This window comes from Vulpes lagopus, chromosome 21, assembly GCF_018345385.1.
Source record: "Vulpes lagopus strain Blue_001 chromosome 21, ASM1834538v1, whole genome shotgun sequence".
Taxonomy (NCBI): domain Eukaryota; kingdom Metazoa; phylum Chordata; class Mammalia; order Carnivora; family Canidae; genus Vulpes; species Vulpes lagopus.
This window is the reverse complement of record NC_054844.1, coordinates 25,294,659-25,312,337: the sequence shown is the minus strand read 5'-3', so window position 1 is coordinate 25,312,337 and position 17,679 is coordinate 25,294,659. Positions and strand designations below refer to the sequence as shown.

At 36.6% G+C, this 17,679-nt stretch overlaps 1 protein-coding gene across 8 annotated transcripts in view; it reads right to left on the bottom strand.

Annotated features, from left to right (window-relative positions):
• The window catches only part of ARNTL2 (aryl hydrocarbon receptor nuclear translocator like 2), a 112,894-nt gene that overhangs the window by 62,388 nt on the left and 32,827 nt on the right, over positions 1–17,679 (bottom strand). For 3 of the 8 annotated variants that reach the window (XR_005984864.1, XM_041736076.1, XM_041736078.1), the window contains exons 2-3: positions 12,301–12,447; positions 10,732–10,833 (exon numbers count right to left, since the gene is read on the bottom strand). The exons of 1 other annotated variant lie outside the window; for it this stretch is intronic. Coding sequence is in view for 6 of the 7 variants with exons in the window: in XM_041736076.1 (XP_041592010.1) it covers positions 10,732–10,833; positions 12,301–12,447 (249 nt within the window). In the remaining variant the exon portion in view is untranslated. Of the gene's footprint in view, positions 1–7,042; positions 7,188–10,731; positions 10,834–12,300; positions 12,452–17,679 lie in introns of those variants that run through there. 4 more of the 8 variants (XM_041736077.1, XM_041736081.1, XM_041736080.1 and 1 more) reach the window with 2 other exon arrangements.

Here is a 17,679-nt window from a genome sequence, read left to right as displayed (position 1 = left end):
AAATTCAGATATTAGAGTATAAATTTTCATATCTTGTCATATTCACTAAACACTGTAACATGAATATTTTCCCATAGCTTCAAATATTCTTGGGGAACAGGATTTAATTGATTAAATAGCCCATAATTTAATCATTTCTATTATTAGATATTTCAATATTCTAATTTTTCAATATTAGAAATAATATGGCTAATACTATTATGGCTCATGCATATTTGATTATTTTTCCTAGGATAAACCCCTAGAAATATAATTTTATGGAAAACTATTTTAAGGCTTCTGATTCATCTTGTCAAATTTTCCTCTTGATGCAACAATTGATCCTTTTCTGAGCTGTGAAAAAAGCTGAACCTACCTTTGAACTATTTTATTTACTTGAGGTATTTTGAGTAATAGTTTCCTGCTTAAAAAATAATACATTCTATTTATAGAAAAAATTAATAAACTTTATAAAGAGATGCTTATAAATACTCCAAATAAAAAATGACCATTAAGATAAAAACTTAAGGGATGCTTTTCCTTCTGTCTAAAGAATAGCTTCATAGTTGTGGTACTTTATCAAAAATATTTAATTCTCACATTTGAGAATCATGTAGTTGTTACCATCCCCACTTTACAGATAAAGGTAGTGACGCTGGGAAGGTTAACGACTGCCCAAGGTCATATACCTAAGAGGAGGCTAGATGAAGCTTATTCTGTGAAGGCTGGTATGCCTTCCACCATGCCTCTCCTGTCACTGATATTGGTCTCTGAAGCAAAAGACCAGGTCAGATTAAGTTAGCTTCTTTTCTCTTTTCCCTTTTTAGCCAGATATCATATTTAGGGAATAAAACAGAAAATAATTATACAGGTGAACGATTTCCTTGATAATGGTCTGGAACTATATATACATACACATTACCTCAGTTTCAAAAGGTAAATTTTGGCTGTTTTAAATCATGCTTTTGCTTTGATTGCAGATGTTTTGGCAAATGAACACTGAACTTGCCTTCTTGGTGAAAAACCTACTCTACTTATGAAATTCAAATATACTATTATTTAATGGTCTCTGGTAGAACAGAAAAAAGACATATGATTGTGTATCAGCCAAACAATTCATTTCTTGTTTGCAGCAAAATGTAGGTATTTAGTAAGTTCACTATCTGTATTTTTTTCTCCATGCTGGCATTCGGCCTATAGTCATATTTTTACATAGGGATTTTAATAAACTTTCTGACATTAATAATGTTCACATTACTTAGACACACTTTCTTAGGGTAGCATCTTATACAACAGAAACATATTTTTTTTCAAAACACAAGGAAAGCTTTCCTTAACAACTAGTTTTACTGCATTTTGAATGAAATGTAGGCTTTCTCCCTAAATCAAAGACAAATGAAATTAGAAATAAATACAATCAAAATGTTCTCCAGATTTGCTCCTTTTCATGCCTTCCTCTTTTTAAAACCCTCTTCCTTTGGTTTCTGAGATACTGTTCCTACATCAGAGCCATGTCTTCTCACATTTGTGGTAGATTTCCCTCCTCCCTTTTTAGTGCTTAGGACTGAGTGTCCCCAGAGTACATGCTCAGCCCCCAAGTCTTCCCACTCCATATATTTCCCCCAAGGATTGCATCCATGCTAGTCACTGCAATGGCTTTCTGAACATCAATGATATATGCATCTATATCTCCAGACAAGGCCTCAACCTTGAGTTCCAGAACCTCATATCCAAGTGCCCAGTTGGAGATCCCAGAAATAACCATGTTTTCATTGTGTCCAAAACTGAATTCACCATCTACCTCCTAATCTCAGTGTATGATACCATGCTCCGCATAGGTAACCAAGTCAGAAAATTTGAACATTTCTTGTATTCCTGCTTTCCTTAACCAACAATCAGCAATTCTCTTTTAAACGTATCATAATATGTCCTTCCCTTTCCATGCCCTGCTGTCCAGGACCATTCTCTTAGACCAATAGTCAGAAAACAATCCCTAGCAAGAACTTCTCAGCTATATTCTCTGCCTCTTGGGTTTTCCCCCTTCAGCACATCCTCCATGCTGTTTCCACAGTGATTCTTTGAAAATGTAAGTCTGTACCACTTCACACCTGGTAGGATAGCTATATTCTTTTCAAAAATGGAAAATAACAAATGTCAGCAAGGATATGGAGAAACTGGATCTCTTGCACATTGCTGGTATGAGTGTAAAATGGTATAGCCAATGTTGAAAACAGTTTTGCCATTCCTCAAAAATTAAACATAGGATTATCATATGACCCAGCAATTTTCCCAGGTATATACTGGAAAGAGTTTAAAGCAAGGACTCAGATACTTGTACATCAATGTTCATAATAGCATTATTCACAATAGCCAAAAGATAGGAACAACCTAAATGCCCACCAACAGGTGAATGGATAAATGGCAACCCCTGTGCAGAATACCCAACACCCCTTCCCTCCCAGGCATGTACCCTGCCTTGGCTCCAGCCATCACCCCTCCAAGGCACTCTCTGAACAGAGTCCTAGAACATACCTGTTTGCACCCACTTCAGCTATCCTACCAGGACACCCTCTGTACAAAGAGCTCAGGGGTCTCCTGGTCCACACACTGCTTCAGCTCCAGCCACTGCACTAGGGCACCCACTACAAATAGTGCCTCCAGAAATCCGAGCTTATATGCACTTCAGCTGTCCTGTCAGGGTGCCCTCTGTGTGGGGAGCCCCCAGGATACTCTGAATAATACCCATGTCAGCTTCAAATATCTGGCCAAGGTTCCCTCTAGGTGTAGAGCTTTGAGATATCCTTACAGGCAGCCACTCTAGCTTTAGCTATCCTGCCAGAGCACCTGCTGCAGGGAGAACCCAGGGAAAACACTGACCCTGTCTTACCAGGGTGCCCACTGTGTGGAGAGTCCTGGGACACCCCAGCCCATGCCGCCACATCTCCAGCCAGTGAAAGTCTCCAAGATCTACATAAGATCCACGTAGGGGATGACCATACATAAGAATGTATGTACTTCAAATTTAGAAGTAGAGGGACGCCTGGGTGGCTCAGTGGTTTAGCGCCGACTTCGGCCCAGGGCATGATCTGGAGTCTCCGGATCAAGTCCCACATTGGGATCCCTGCATGGAGCCTGCTTCTCTCTCTGCCTGTGTCTTTGCCTCTCTCTCACTGTGTCTCTCATGAATAAATAAAATCTTAAAAACAAATTTAGGAGTAGTTATTCTGCTTAACTCATAGAAACACACACAGGGGGATGCCTGGGTGGCTCAGTGGTTGAGCGTCTGCTTTTGATTCAGGGTGTAATCCCAGGGTCCAGGATCAAGTCCCACATCAGGTTCCTGCAGAGCCTGCTTCTTCTGCCTATGTCTCTGCCTCTCATTCTGTCTCTTATGAATAAAATCTTAAAACACACACACACACACACACACACACACACACAGGAAGTCAAGCAAAATGGGGAAATAGAGAAATTTGTTCCAAAAGAAAGAATAAGACAAAACCTCAGAAAAAGGAGCTAAATGAAATAGAGATGATAATAAGCCTGATAAAGAATTTAAAGTAACAATCATAAAGATGCTCACTGGGCTGGAGAGAAGAGTGAGCAAACTCAGTGAGACCTTCAATAGAGAGAAAATGTAAAAAAGAACCAGTCAGAGGTGAAGAATACAATAACAAAAATACATTAGAGAGGATCAACAGATTAGAGGATGCAGACTATATCAGCAATCTGGAAGATAAGCTAATGAAAAGCACACAAGCTGAATGACAAAAAGAGAAATAATAATAAACAAATGAAGGTTGATTAAGGGATCAAGGGAAAAAACATTCTCATGTAGAAGACCTAGAAGAAGCAGCAAGAGAAAAAGGGAAAAAACTTGAAGAAATGATAGCTGAAAACTTCCCTAACGTATGGAAAGAAATAGATACCTAGGTTCAAGAAGCACAGAGTTCTAAGCAAGATGAACCCAAGGAGGTCCAAACCAAGACACATAATTAAAATGTCAAAGGTTAAAGATAGATTTTGGGGTTCTGAGTTCAAGCCCCACATTGGGCATAGAGTCTACTTAAAAAATAAATAGAGACTTTCAAAGGCAGTAAGAGAAAAGCAAAAAGTTACCTACAAGAAAAACCCTATAAGGCTATCACCTGAGTTTTCAGCAGAAACTTTGCAGGCCAAAAGAAAGTGGCATGATATATTCAAAGTACTGATGGAAAAAAACCTACAACCATCATTACTCTACCTGGCAAGGTTATTGTTCAGAATTGAAGTTCCCCCAAAAGTGATTCTATTACCACTAAACTAGCCTTACAAGAAATGTTGAAGGAACTTCTTTCAGTAGAAAAGAAATTGCCATAATTAGATGTTAGACAATTATGAATAAAGATATAAAATACAACAGCATATATGGATAACATGAAGGACAGGATGAAATAAAGTTTTTTTTTTGGGGGGGGGAGGGGGATGTGTTTTAACTTAAAGCCAAACATGCTACCAAAACTTACCAATCACAAAGACAACAAGAAAAGAAGTACAAGAACTACAAAAACAACCAGGTAAAAATAATGAAATGGCAATAAGTACATAACAATAATTACCTTATTTCTTTTAAGATTTTATTTATTTATTCATGAGAGGCACACAGAGAGAGGCAAAGACATAGGCAGAAGGAGAAGCAGGCTCCCTGCAAGGAGCCTGATGTGGGATTTGATCCTACGACCCTGGGATCATGACCTGGGCCAAAGGCAGGCACTCAACCACTGAGCCACCCAGGTGCCCCCCAATAATTACTTTAAATGTAAATGACCTACATGCTGTAATTGAAAGGGTGGCAGAATGGATAAAAAAAAGAAAAACAAATGCTGTCTACCAAAGACTCACCTCAGACCTAGAGACACACATAGACAAAGTAAAAGCCTAGAAAAAAATATTCCATGCAAATGGAAGTGAGGGAAAAAAATCTGGATCTGGAGTAGCAATACTTATATCAGACAAAATGGACTTTAAAACAAAGACTGTAACGAGAATCAAAGAAGGCCATTATATAATGATAAAGGGATTGATCCAACAAAAGGACAGAATAATTGTAAATATCCATGTACCCAACACAGGAACACCTAAATACATAAGGCAAACATTAATGAATATAGAAAAATTGACAATAATACAATAATGACAGAGGACTTTAACACACAGTGGGTCAATGGATATTTCATCCAAGCAGAAAATAAGGAAGCAGTGGCTTTGAACAACACGTTAGACCAGGTGGACTTAACATACATATACAGAACATTCCATCTAAAAGTAACAGAATACATTCTTTTTAAATGCACATGAAACATTCTTCAGAACAGATCATATGTTAGGCCACAAAACAAGTCTCAATAGATTTAAGATTGAAATCTACCACAAATCTTTTCTAACCACAACAGTATGAAACTTAGAAATCAATCACCAAAAGACCCTAAAAACCCCACAAACTTGTGGAGCTTAACAAGGAGTCAAAAAGAAATCAAAGAAAAAATTTAAAAAACATATAGAGAAAAATGAAAACAAAGCAGTCCAAAATCTTTGGGACATGGCAAAAACAGTTCTAGGAGGGAAATATGTAACAATACAAACCTAGCTCCAAAAACAAACAAAAAAACCCCAGAAAAAAAGCTCAATCTAACCATACACCTAAAAGAACTAGAAAAAGAGAAAGCTCAAGGAAGAAGGAAGGAAATAATGAAGTTTAGTGCAGAAATAAATGACACAGAGACAGACAGACAGAAAGAAAATAAGTCAATAAAATCAAGAGCTGGTTCTTTGCAAAGATAAACAAAATTGATAAGCCCTTAGCCAGACTCATCAAGGAAAATATTAGAAACTAAATAAATAAAATTAGAAACTAAAGAGGAAAAGAACACCACAGAAATATGGAAGGATTATAAGAAAATACTACAACAATTATACAGCAAAAATTGGACAAGCTAGAAGAAATGGATAAATTCCTAGAAACATACAATCTTCTAAAACTGAATCAGGAGGAAAGAGAATATCTGAACATAACAATTACTAGTAATGAAATTGAAAATAAAAAACAACCAGGGACACCTGGGTGGCTCAGTCATTTGAGCATCTGACTTCTGATTTCAGCTTAGGTCATGATCTCAGAGTTATGAAATTGAGCCGCATGTTGAGCTCCATGCTGAGTGTGGAGCCTGCTTAGGATTTTTCTCCCCCTTCCTGCTCATGTTCTTGTTTTCTTCTTCTTCTTCTTCTTCTTCTCCTTCTCCTTCTTTCTTCTTCTTCTTTCTTCTTCCTTCTTCTTCTTCTTCTTCTTCTTCTTCTTCTTCTTCTTCATCATCATCATCATCATCATCCAAACAAACATCATCATCATCATCATCCAAACAAATAATAAATAAGCAAGCAAACAAGCAAGACCTGATGGATTCACAAGTGAATTCTAAACATTTACAGAAGAGTTAATACCTATTTCCTCAATCTAGTCCAAAAAAATCTAAAGTTTCTAAATACATTCTATGAGGCCAGCATTACCTTGATACCAAAAATCAGACACACACCAAAAAAACCCCACTATAAGCCAATATCTCTGATAAACATAGTTGTAAAAATCATCCACAAAATATTAGCAAACTACATTCAAGAACACATTAAAAAGATCATTCAGATGATCAAGTGGGATTTATTCTGGGGATACAAGGATGGGTCAATATTTGCGAATCAATCAACAGGATACACCATATCAACAAAATGAAGGATAAAAATCATATGATCTTCTTGGGGTGCCTGGGTGGCTCAGTCAGTTAAGCATCTGATTCTTGATTTCCACTCAGGTCATTACCTCAGGGTCAAAGGATTGAGCCACATATGGCTCCCTGCTCACTAGGCAATCCCCCTCTCCCTCTGCTCATGCTCTCAATCTCTCTCTAAAATAAATCTTTTTTTAAAAAAAAATCATATGATCTTCTCAGTAGACACAGAAAAAATATTTGACAAAATTCGACAACCATTCATGATAAAAACTCTCAACAAAGCAGGATTAGAGGGAACATACCTCAACACAATACAGGCCATGTATGAAAAACCACAGTCAACATCAGACTCAGTAGTGAAGGACTAAGAACTTTTCTTCTATGAGGAATACCATAAGGATGTCCACTCACCACTTTTATTCAACATGGTATTGGAAGTCCTAGTCACAGTAATCAGACTAAAAAAAGAAATAAGAGGCAATCATATTGGTAAGGAGGAAGTGAAACGGTCACTATTTGCAGATGACATGATTCTACATATAGAAAATCCTAAAGACTCCATCAAAAAACTACTAAAACTAATTAATTCAGTAGTTGCAGGATACAAAATATACCAAAATCCACTGCATTTTTATAGACTAATAACAAGCTAGCAGAAAGAGAGTTTAAGTGAACAATCCCATTCACAAGAGTGCCCAAAAGTCTAAAATATCTAGGAGTAAACTTAACCAGGGAGGTGAGAGACCTCTGCTCTGAAAACTGTAAGACACTGATGAAAGAAACTCAAGATGACATAAATAAATGGAAAGATATTCCATGTTCACGGAATAGAATACTTTAAAATATCCATTCTACCCAAGGCAATCTAAATATTCAATGCAATCCCTATCAAAATACCAAGAGCATTTTTCACAGAACTATAACAAACAATCCTAAAATTGGTACAGAACCACAGACTTCGAATACCCAAAGTAATCTTGAAAAAGAACAAAACTGGAGGTATCATAGTTTCAAGATAAAGTACAAAGGTATAATAATCAAAACAGTATGGGACTAGCACAAAAATAGATCAATGGGATAAAGAACCCAGAAATAAACCCACCATTATATGGTTAATTAATCTATGACAAAGGAGGCAGGAATATGCAATGGGGAAAAGAAAGTCTCTTCAACCAATGGTTCTGGGGAAACTGGACCATTTTCTATCACCATTCACAAAAATAAACTCAAAATGGATTAAAGACCTATATGTGAGAACTGAAACCATAACAATTCTAGAAGAGTAATCAGGCAGTAATTTCTCTGATATTGGCTGTAACAATATTTTTTTAGATATATCTCCTAAGACAAGGAAAACAAAAGCAAAAATAAACTATCGGACCTACGTCAAGATAAAAAGCCTTTGTCAGCAAAGGAAACCAACAATATAACAAGGCAACCTACTAAATGGGAGAAGCTATTTGCAAGTGACATATCTAATAAGGGGTTAATATCCAAAATAAAAAGGAATTTATACAATTCAATGCCAAAAAAACCAAACACTCTGATTTAAAAATGGGCAGAGGACCTGAAGAGACATTTTTCAAAAGACATACAGATGATCCACAGACACATGATAAGATGCTAATCACTAATCACCAGGGAAGGACAAATCAAAACCACAATGAGATAATACTTTTCACTTGTAAAAATAGTTAAAAACAAAAAGATGAGAAATAACAAGTACTGGCGAGGACGTAGAGAACATGGAACCCTCATGCACTGTGGTGGCAATATAAATTGGTACAGCCACTGTGAAAAGCAGTATAGAGTTTCCTCCCAAAAATTTAAAACAGAAATACCATATGATCCAATAATTCCACTACTGAGTAGTTACCCAATAAAATCAAAACACTAATTTGAAAAGATTCATGCATCTCTGTGTTTATTGCAACATTATTTACAACAGCCAAGATATGGAAGCAACCTAAGTGTCCATCAGTAGACAAATGGATAAAGAATAGTATACACATACACACACACACACAGAATATTACAGAGCCATATAGATGAGATCTTGCCATTTGCAGCAACATGGATGGACCAAGAGGGTATTGTGCTAAGTGAAAATTTCAGACTGAGAAAGACAAATACCACATGATTTCACTCGTGTGGCATCTAAAAAACAAAACAAATGAGTAAACAAAAAGCAGAATCAGACCTATAGATGCAAAGAATTAACGGCTTCCAGAAGGAAGGAGGGTGGGGGTGGGCAAAATGGGTGAAGGGGTGTGGGAGTTACAGGCTTCCACTTACAGAATGAATAAGTCATGGGAATAGAAGGCACAGCATAGGGAATACTGTCAATGATACAGTAATTGCATTGTATGGTGACTGTAGCTATGTGGTGAGCATAGCATAATGTATAGAGAAGAGAAGTTTGACTATGTTGTACACTTGATACTAATGTAACATTGTTACAAAAGTGTGGTACATACATACAATGGAATATTAGCCATAAAAAGAATGAAATTCTGATATATGCTATAATATACATGAAATTTCAAAATACATTAAGTGAAATAAGCCAGACACAAAAGGATAAACACCGCATGAGTCTACTTCTATAAAATATCTAGAATAGGCAAAATCATGGAGCTAGAAAATAGGCCACAGGTTATCAAGGACTGAAGGAGATGAAGTATGTTGTTTTATTATTTAATGCACAGTTTCTAGTTGGGGTAATAAAGTAGTTTTGAAAGTAGGAAGTAGTAATGATTGTACAACATTGTGACTGTAACCAATGCCACTGAACTGTACATTAAAAATGGTTGAGGGATGCCTGAGTGGCTCAGTGGTTGAGTGTCTGCCTTTGGCTCAGGGTGTGATCCTGGGATCGAGCTCCCCCATTGTGCTCCCCGCAGGGAGCATGCTTCTCCCTCTGCCTATGTCTCTGCCTCTCTCTCTGTCTCTCATGAATAAATAAATAAAATATTTTTTAAATGGTTGAAATGGCAATTTTTATGTTATATATACTTTACCAAATAAGAAAAGCACAAAGGCCCACAATTTTTCTTTAAACATAATTTGATCAAGTCCTCTCATGCTTAAAATCCTTCTGTTTTCCTGACTGCATGCAGATAATCTCTCATTCTTTAGTTCAACAGATCTCTTTGACCTAGTCCATGTTCATCTCCCAAGTCTCATGATCACCCATCTATGTATGCCCTCTGCTGTATTGTGCCAGCCACTTGTTTCCTGATTAGCAGAGTGCTATTTCATATTTCATGCCCTATGCCTCTGCAGTCTTTCCTTCTACCTAAAAATACCTCCTCTATTCCTGCTCTGAATAACTTACTTCCATTCTTCATTTAAAACTTAGTTTCAGTTGATCTCTGCAGGAAACTGTCCTTTCCTCCTTATCTCAATCTTATTTAAATGCCCAACTGTCTTTGTTGCCACAGTACCCAAGGTGTGTATTATGGCAGTTATCATAATGTTTAATAATAATTATCTGTATCTTCCTAAGTTGTACATGTTTCTTTTGTCTTATCTGTCTTATCTCCCTCTTAGTCTACTGGGTGTCACATAGTACTCAAGAAGTATTTAATGACTACATTCCAGGGAATCTTCATCAATGACCCTCTAAAAGAACCAGCTCTCCATTCAAAACCAAGAGTGCTGCAGAAATGGTAAACATTCTCATACATTCTTCTTTGTTCAAAAAGATACCCAATATTCTGAGGCTCCACCAGTTAAATCAACTTCATATCCACTGATTAGCTTTCATGCCCCGAGTCTCTGGGAAAGATGCTACAAAATCAGTATTTTGTAAAAACATCCATCATTTCATTAGTGGAATGAAAAATGGTGAAATGACAGAAGGATTGGGGCAAAACAGAGAAGCTCTAAGGTAGATAATGAGCAAATCAGTGGGGTGTATAATATCTGTCTACTGCCATTATACACCTTCAAGGAGAAATTATATGTTGAATGGAAGTCCAGGACTTACCTGCTGCCACTAGATGCTGATATTTCTATCCTTGTTGAAAGAAGATAGGTAAAAGGATTCTTGGAGAGCTTTTCCACCATTTTTTCTGTCATGATTCCCGACCTGGAAGGAAGGATGTCTTAGGTCACCCCTACCCATACATTTTGGGAAATGGACAGCATGATTCTCCTTATGTGCTAAAAGTACCCTACTCTGTTCAGGTGCAGAGAGATAGGAGGCAGGGTGTAATGAAGAAAGCACCACACTAACAATCAGGCATCCTGACTAGTTGTGTAATGTTAGGTAAGCCACTTGATATTTTTGCATCCTAGCTTCCTCATTTTCTAAAATGTGGGCAATTGGTTAATCTTCAGTGCTGTCTTTTCCCAAAAAATCTTTATCTGTCAGTACTTTGGATGTTTCTATTACTTCCCCTACCACTGACCCCATTTTCCCATTCACTCCCAAACCACTGTAAGGTCTCAACCATGCCCCCTATGTGGCATAAAACTGCTACCTCTAGTACTCACTGCTCCACTTCAATAGCCACAATCTTACTTAAATACTAAGAAATAACAACGGTGCTTATGATTCTGAAGAAAAAGAAGGACTTAAAATCACTTTGAGCTTGAGCTGAATAGGGACTCTAAACTGATAATTTAGGATGTAAAACAGCAAACGGTTCTAGACAATCACTTAGTCAGTTGTAGTTATTTATGACTATTCACATTAATGGAAGAGTCTAAGAGAATACAGACAACCCTAAACAGTAGACAACCTTCAAATCATTTATATGTGACTTGGGTAGTACATTGGTACTTACACTTGAATAACACTGATTTTGCTGTCTTCAGAGTTTTAGCTAAATTATAAAGTATATTGGGGAGAAGAGATTTAAAAAGAGCTGGTTTATTTCATTATGTCCTCACCATGTCCACCTATGCAAAATTTTTCCCTTCATTCTTGGAGAACTACCATCAACTTTCATATTTATGTAAAATACTAGTCTAAAATGGATTGCTCTGGATTGTAATATTTACTTTGTCTTAACATTTTCATTATATGAACTCTGGCATTGGGGAGTTTATTAAAGAATATTTGGGGCTGCAAGCTGCATTAAGCAACAAAAAGAAACAAGGAGATGGCAAGTATCCTCAACACTGACTTTATTACCTGGCTTAATGAACATGGAAAACAAGAGTTTTATATGATTTAACTGGCCACAGCTGATCAAGGGTTGGTTTTTATATAAATGATGAATAAGAAAAAGCAACATGGTATTTAGTATTTTAGCAAAACATGCAGGAAGATGTTTTCCTCATGGTTAAGCAATTCGATTAGGAAGCAATTGCTGTGACCATAAATTTTAAGCAAATTAACCTTATATCTTTCAGACTCCAGCTGACCCCTCTAGATATCTAATAAGCTTCAAAGCTGGATGGAAAAGTTACAGATTAGTCAGTGACAAGTAGCAGTTGGGTGGGTAAATAATTGCCCCTATCCAAATATTACCATATAACTGAAAATAATGATTTAAATGATTCCTTAGAATGAAAGATTTCATGAGGTTAGAGGAATAAATTCACTTACTGGGATGGGTCTGAATCACTTCCTTTTCGTTTTCTCGGGAACTCTATCACATGGGGGCTGTGGGATCCAAGAGCTGTTGGTTTTGTCCATTGGCTCATATGACTGGAAACCACAGGAGAAATGCACTGGTTCTCGTCTATCAGTATCCTGTCTATGAGAGATAAAGCATAATAGGATATCTATTTTTTAATTTTTTTATTTATTTATGATAGTCACACAGAGAGAGAGAGGCAGAGACATAGGCAGAGGGAGAAGCAGGCTCCATGCACCGGGAGCCCGACGTGGGATTCGATCCCAGGTCTCCAGGATCGCCCTGGGCCAAAGGCAGGCGCCAAACCGCTGCGCCACCCAGGGATCCCAGGATATCTATTTTTAACATTAACTTTTACTTTATACATATCCCTCTCACACATTCTAAATGGTTTTTCTATCGTGATATTTTAAAAATATCAACTAAATGACAACATAGAATGAAAGACAAACTATGGACACTCAAATACTAGTTAGAAATGTATTTACTAGTCCATATTTTAAAGCTGACTTCCCTCATTGAATTGTAAAAGAATTGCAGAAAATAGGGAAAACACAAAAAAATAGAAAGGGAAATCAAATGTCACCAACTGATGTTATCATTTAGAGATATTTCCCTTTGGAATTTCTTCCATAGTTGTTATTAAAGTCATTGAAATCATAGTGTACAGGGACGCCTGGGTGGCTCAGCGGTTAAGCACCTGGCTTTAGTCCAGGGCATGATCCTGGAGTCTCGGGATCGAGTCCCACATTGGGCTCTCTGCATGGCGTCTGCTTCTCTCTGCCTGTCTCTCATGAATAAATAAATAAAATCTTTGAAAAAAAAAAGAAATCATAGTGTATAGTATATTCTACTTTAGTTACAAATCATTGTGGTAACTTTATAGTGCTATTACAAATTCTTTATAAGTGATTCTAATGGCTGTACAATATACCATCATGTAGATGTGTCATAGCTAAACATTCTTTAAGATTTTATTCACTCATTCATTGAGTGTGCAAGTGCATAAGCAGGGAGGAGGGGCAGAAGGAGGACAGTCCCAAGCAGGGTCTCCACTTAGTGTGGAGTTGACGGAGGGACTCAAGATCATAACCTGAGCAGAAATCAAGAGTTGGCCGCTTAACCGACTGAGCCACCAGGGTGCCCTGCTACTTAAATATTCTTCTATTATTACAATCTATGTTTGTTTTAACTATCACAAATACGTACCGTGGTACATAAAGCTTGGTTATTTCATTTAGATAGCATCCCAGAATAGCATCAAAAGATGTGGATATTTTTAACCCTAAGTTGCAAAATACGATAATAAAATCCTTTTTGTATAAAGTGTGAATTATTAAATTTTTTATGAAATATAAAAATCAGAGTACCCTATAGTCTAAAAGTGGGCCTCCCTGTCCACGATGACTCAACTGATCCACCCAGGTGCCCCAATTTTAATCTGTATTTTTTAAAAAGATTTTATTTATTCATGAGAGAGACAGAGAGACAGAGAGACATAGGCAGAGGGAGAAGCAGGCTCCATGCAGGGAGCCTGATGTGAGACTTGATCCCGGGACTCCAGGATCCTGGAGCCGAAAGCAGGTGGGCCGAAAGCAGGTGCTAAACCTCTGAGCCACCTGGGGATCCCCCTAATCTGTATTTTAAGAAACTAGAAAAAGATCAGTAAAATAAATTCAAAGAATTCAAAGAAAAGAAATCACTAATACCAGAAGTGTTGAAATACAATACAAACAAGTGCATATCAAAAAGCTAAACATAGATTCTTCTAAAACACTGAAAATTGTAATAACTCTGGCAAGACGTTTTAAGAAAAAAAGATGACATAAATAAATATGAATGAACATGGGGTTATAATTTTAGATGTTCTAGAGATTTTAAAGACAGTACAAATCTCATGAACAACATTCTAAATATTTGAAATTTTAGATGAATGCAAAAATTCTAGAGAATTTTAACAGAAACTGAAGCAAAAAGAAATAAAGACCTGAATATCACCATATTCCTTCTTATGCAACTATTCCAACATATACAAAAAAAGGAATACATTGGCCCCAAGTCCATTTTTATGAAGCTTCCATAATTTCAAAATTAAAACCTGACAATGGCAGTATAATAAAAGAAAACTATAGGCCTCTCTCATTTGTGAACAAAGATACAAAAATATTAGGAAAATTCAGAAATGTATACAAAGAATCACCCATCATGACCAAGATAGTTTTATTTCAGGAATGCAAGACTGGTTTAATATCAGTAAATCAATTAATATAATTTATAACTAATGGGAAAATGTGATCATTTCAATAAATATAGAAATATTAATGAGGAAGTATGGAAAGCATTCTATTTACAATCAGAAACAAGGACACCTTTTATTACTACCCCTTTTCAACACTATAGTAGAGGACTTGCCAGTGGAGTAAGAAAGAAAAAAAGATATAAGAATTGGGAAGGAAGAAAATTGTTTTTTGCTATTACTGAGAAATAATATAGAAAATCCAAAATAATCAACAGATTATTAAAATAAGAAAGTATAGCAAGTTGGCTGTATATAAAGTCAATATATAAAAATCAATTGTCTTTCTATTCACTAGTAACAAACACTAAGAAAATGATTTTTAAGGGGTGCCTGGGTGGCTCAGTCAATTAAGCATCTACCTTCGGCTCAGGTCATGATCCCAGTGCCTGGGGATCGAGCCCCATGTCCGGCTCCCTGCTCAGCAGGGCGTTTGCTTCTCCCTCTCCCTCTGCTCTTCCCCTGCTCATGCTTGTTCTGTGTCTCTCTCAAATTAAGAAAATCTTAAAAAAAAAAAAAGATACAATTTACAGTAATCTCAAAAAAGAGTATCCAAAGAATAAATATAATAAAAGTATATAAGATCTTTATTAATTATAAAAATTTATATAAACATTAAAAAAGATCTAAGTAAATGGAAAGATATGCCATTGCTAATGGAATAGAGGCCTCAATATCATAAAGACGCCAATTTTCCTAAAATAGATATGTAATCCAATTCCTCTCAAATTTTTTTTTTCTGGTAGAACTTCACAAATAACATAACATGCACATGGAAGTACAATGGGTCATGAATAGCCAAGGAAAGGTGAGAGGACTTGCTCTATCAGATATCAGGACATTACAAAGCCATATAATACAGTGTGGTATTCTTGTGGGGACAGAAAAACCAAAGGAAAAGTAGATGGGGCCCAGACACGTATATGTGGACACCTGCTAAACGTCTGAAGTGGAATTTCAGATCAATGTGGGGAAAACAGCTTTTTAATAATTGGTCCTGGGCCAACTGGCTTTCTGTACGGAAAAGAAGAAAATTGAACCCCCTACCTTATACCAAATATAAAAACCAATTCCAGCTGGAGTGAAGTCCTAAATGTAAAAGGTAGAAATATAACAGAGAAGATTCTAGAGGAGACAATTTCTTCATTATATTGGTGGAGAAAGAACTTTCCAAAACATAAAAAGTAGAAATAATAAAGGAAAGATTGAACAATACAATCTTAAAATTAAGTTAATGTTGACTAAAAGACACCACAAAGAAAATGAAACCACAAGTCAGTCACAAACTGGGAAAAGATATTTGTTACACATATAAACAAAAGATTAATACCTAGACCACATAAAGAATGCCTTTGCATCAATAAGAAAAAGACCAACCCAATAGAAAACTGGATAAAAGACACCAGGCACCCTACAAAAGAATTTCAACAGTCAATACGCAAATGAAAAGATACTAAATCTCAAAAAAAAAAAAAAAAGATAATCTCATTAGTAATTAGGAATATCCAAAGTAAACTCTAGTGATATATCCATCCCATGGATACAAAGTTTGAGGACACCAAGTGTAAGTGAAGATGTAAAGGAATGAGAAGTTTATCCTGTACTGGTGGGAACGTAAAGTGCTCCAATCACTTTGGAAGCTATTTCCGTATTACCTAATAAAGTTGAATATTGCATATATGATTCAGCATTCCAGTCCCAGGTACATAGAGAAACTCCATGCATATTAGACACATGCCAGAAATGCATTAGCAGCACTGCCTGTAACTGAACAGCAAAAATAAAAATCGGAGAAAACTGGAAACTAAATTTCCTTCAACAGACGGATGGTTTAATTACTAAATGAAATACTAATGGCAGTAACAATGAATGAAGTACTGATATCAACACGTGTGAATCTCAAACTAGTAATTCTGAGCAAAAAAAAGTCACAGCTAAAAACATAAAGCATGTTTTTAATTTTTATTGTTTTGAAGATTTTATTTGACAGAGAAGGCGCACAAACAGAGGGAGAAGCAGGTTCCCCACTGAGCAGGGAGCTCAATGTGGGGCTCGATCCTGGGACCCCGGGATCATGACCTGAGCTGAAGGCAGATGCTTAGCCGATTGAACCACCCAGGTGCCCCGTTTATGTTTAATTTAAAAAATTTTTCTTTGAGAGACTGCAACAGGTGTACATGAGCAAGGAGGGAGGGGCAGAGGGAGAGAAAATTCCAAGCAGGCTCTACACCCAGTGTAGCCCGACAGGAGGCTTGATCCCATGACCTCAGATCATGACCTAAGCAGAAATCTACAGTCTCAGGTTTAACCAACTGAGCCGCCCAGGAACCCCACAGCATGGTTTAAAAAAAAAAAAAAGTTAGAGAAAGTTCAAAAGTAAGTAAAACAAACAAACAAACAAACAAACAAACAAATAAATAAATAAATAAATAAAACCGATATCAATAGAGCTTGCCACACCATACAGAAAAGCAAAGTCAGAATTCTCTTTGGGAGAAGAAAAGCTACATCTGGATGCCATCAGTGATGGACACACAGGGGCTTCTAAGAAATTCATGTTCTAATTCTTAACCCAGGTGTGAGTTCACAAATATTTAAAATTCTTTAATATACACATAGGATTTTTACAATCTTCTGTAAGTTACAGTACATTTCACAATAAAGAAGTGGGGAGAATAATTTTATCAATGATTATTGACCACTTGGGAATTAAGTTTCTGATTTATGGAACTTGAAAACTTCTAGGCTTGGACTCTCTTAATCAGAACAATTCAGGATTACCAGACAACACGAGATTAATTCCAATTTCAGTTTGCAGACTTCAATCCAATGGATTTTGAGTGACAGAGCAGTATCTGTCTCCACAGAAAAATGTGGGGAATTTCTTACAATAAATCACAAACCAATAGGAAAACTACAACACTAAACCGTAGTTCACCCTGGTATATATAATACCAGACCCTCCCACCCACCTCCAATCCTCCAACATACTCAAGCAAGCACACTGTTTCCCTCTTATAAGTTCAAAACAAAAATAAAGAATTTTCTGCCT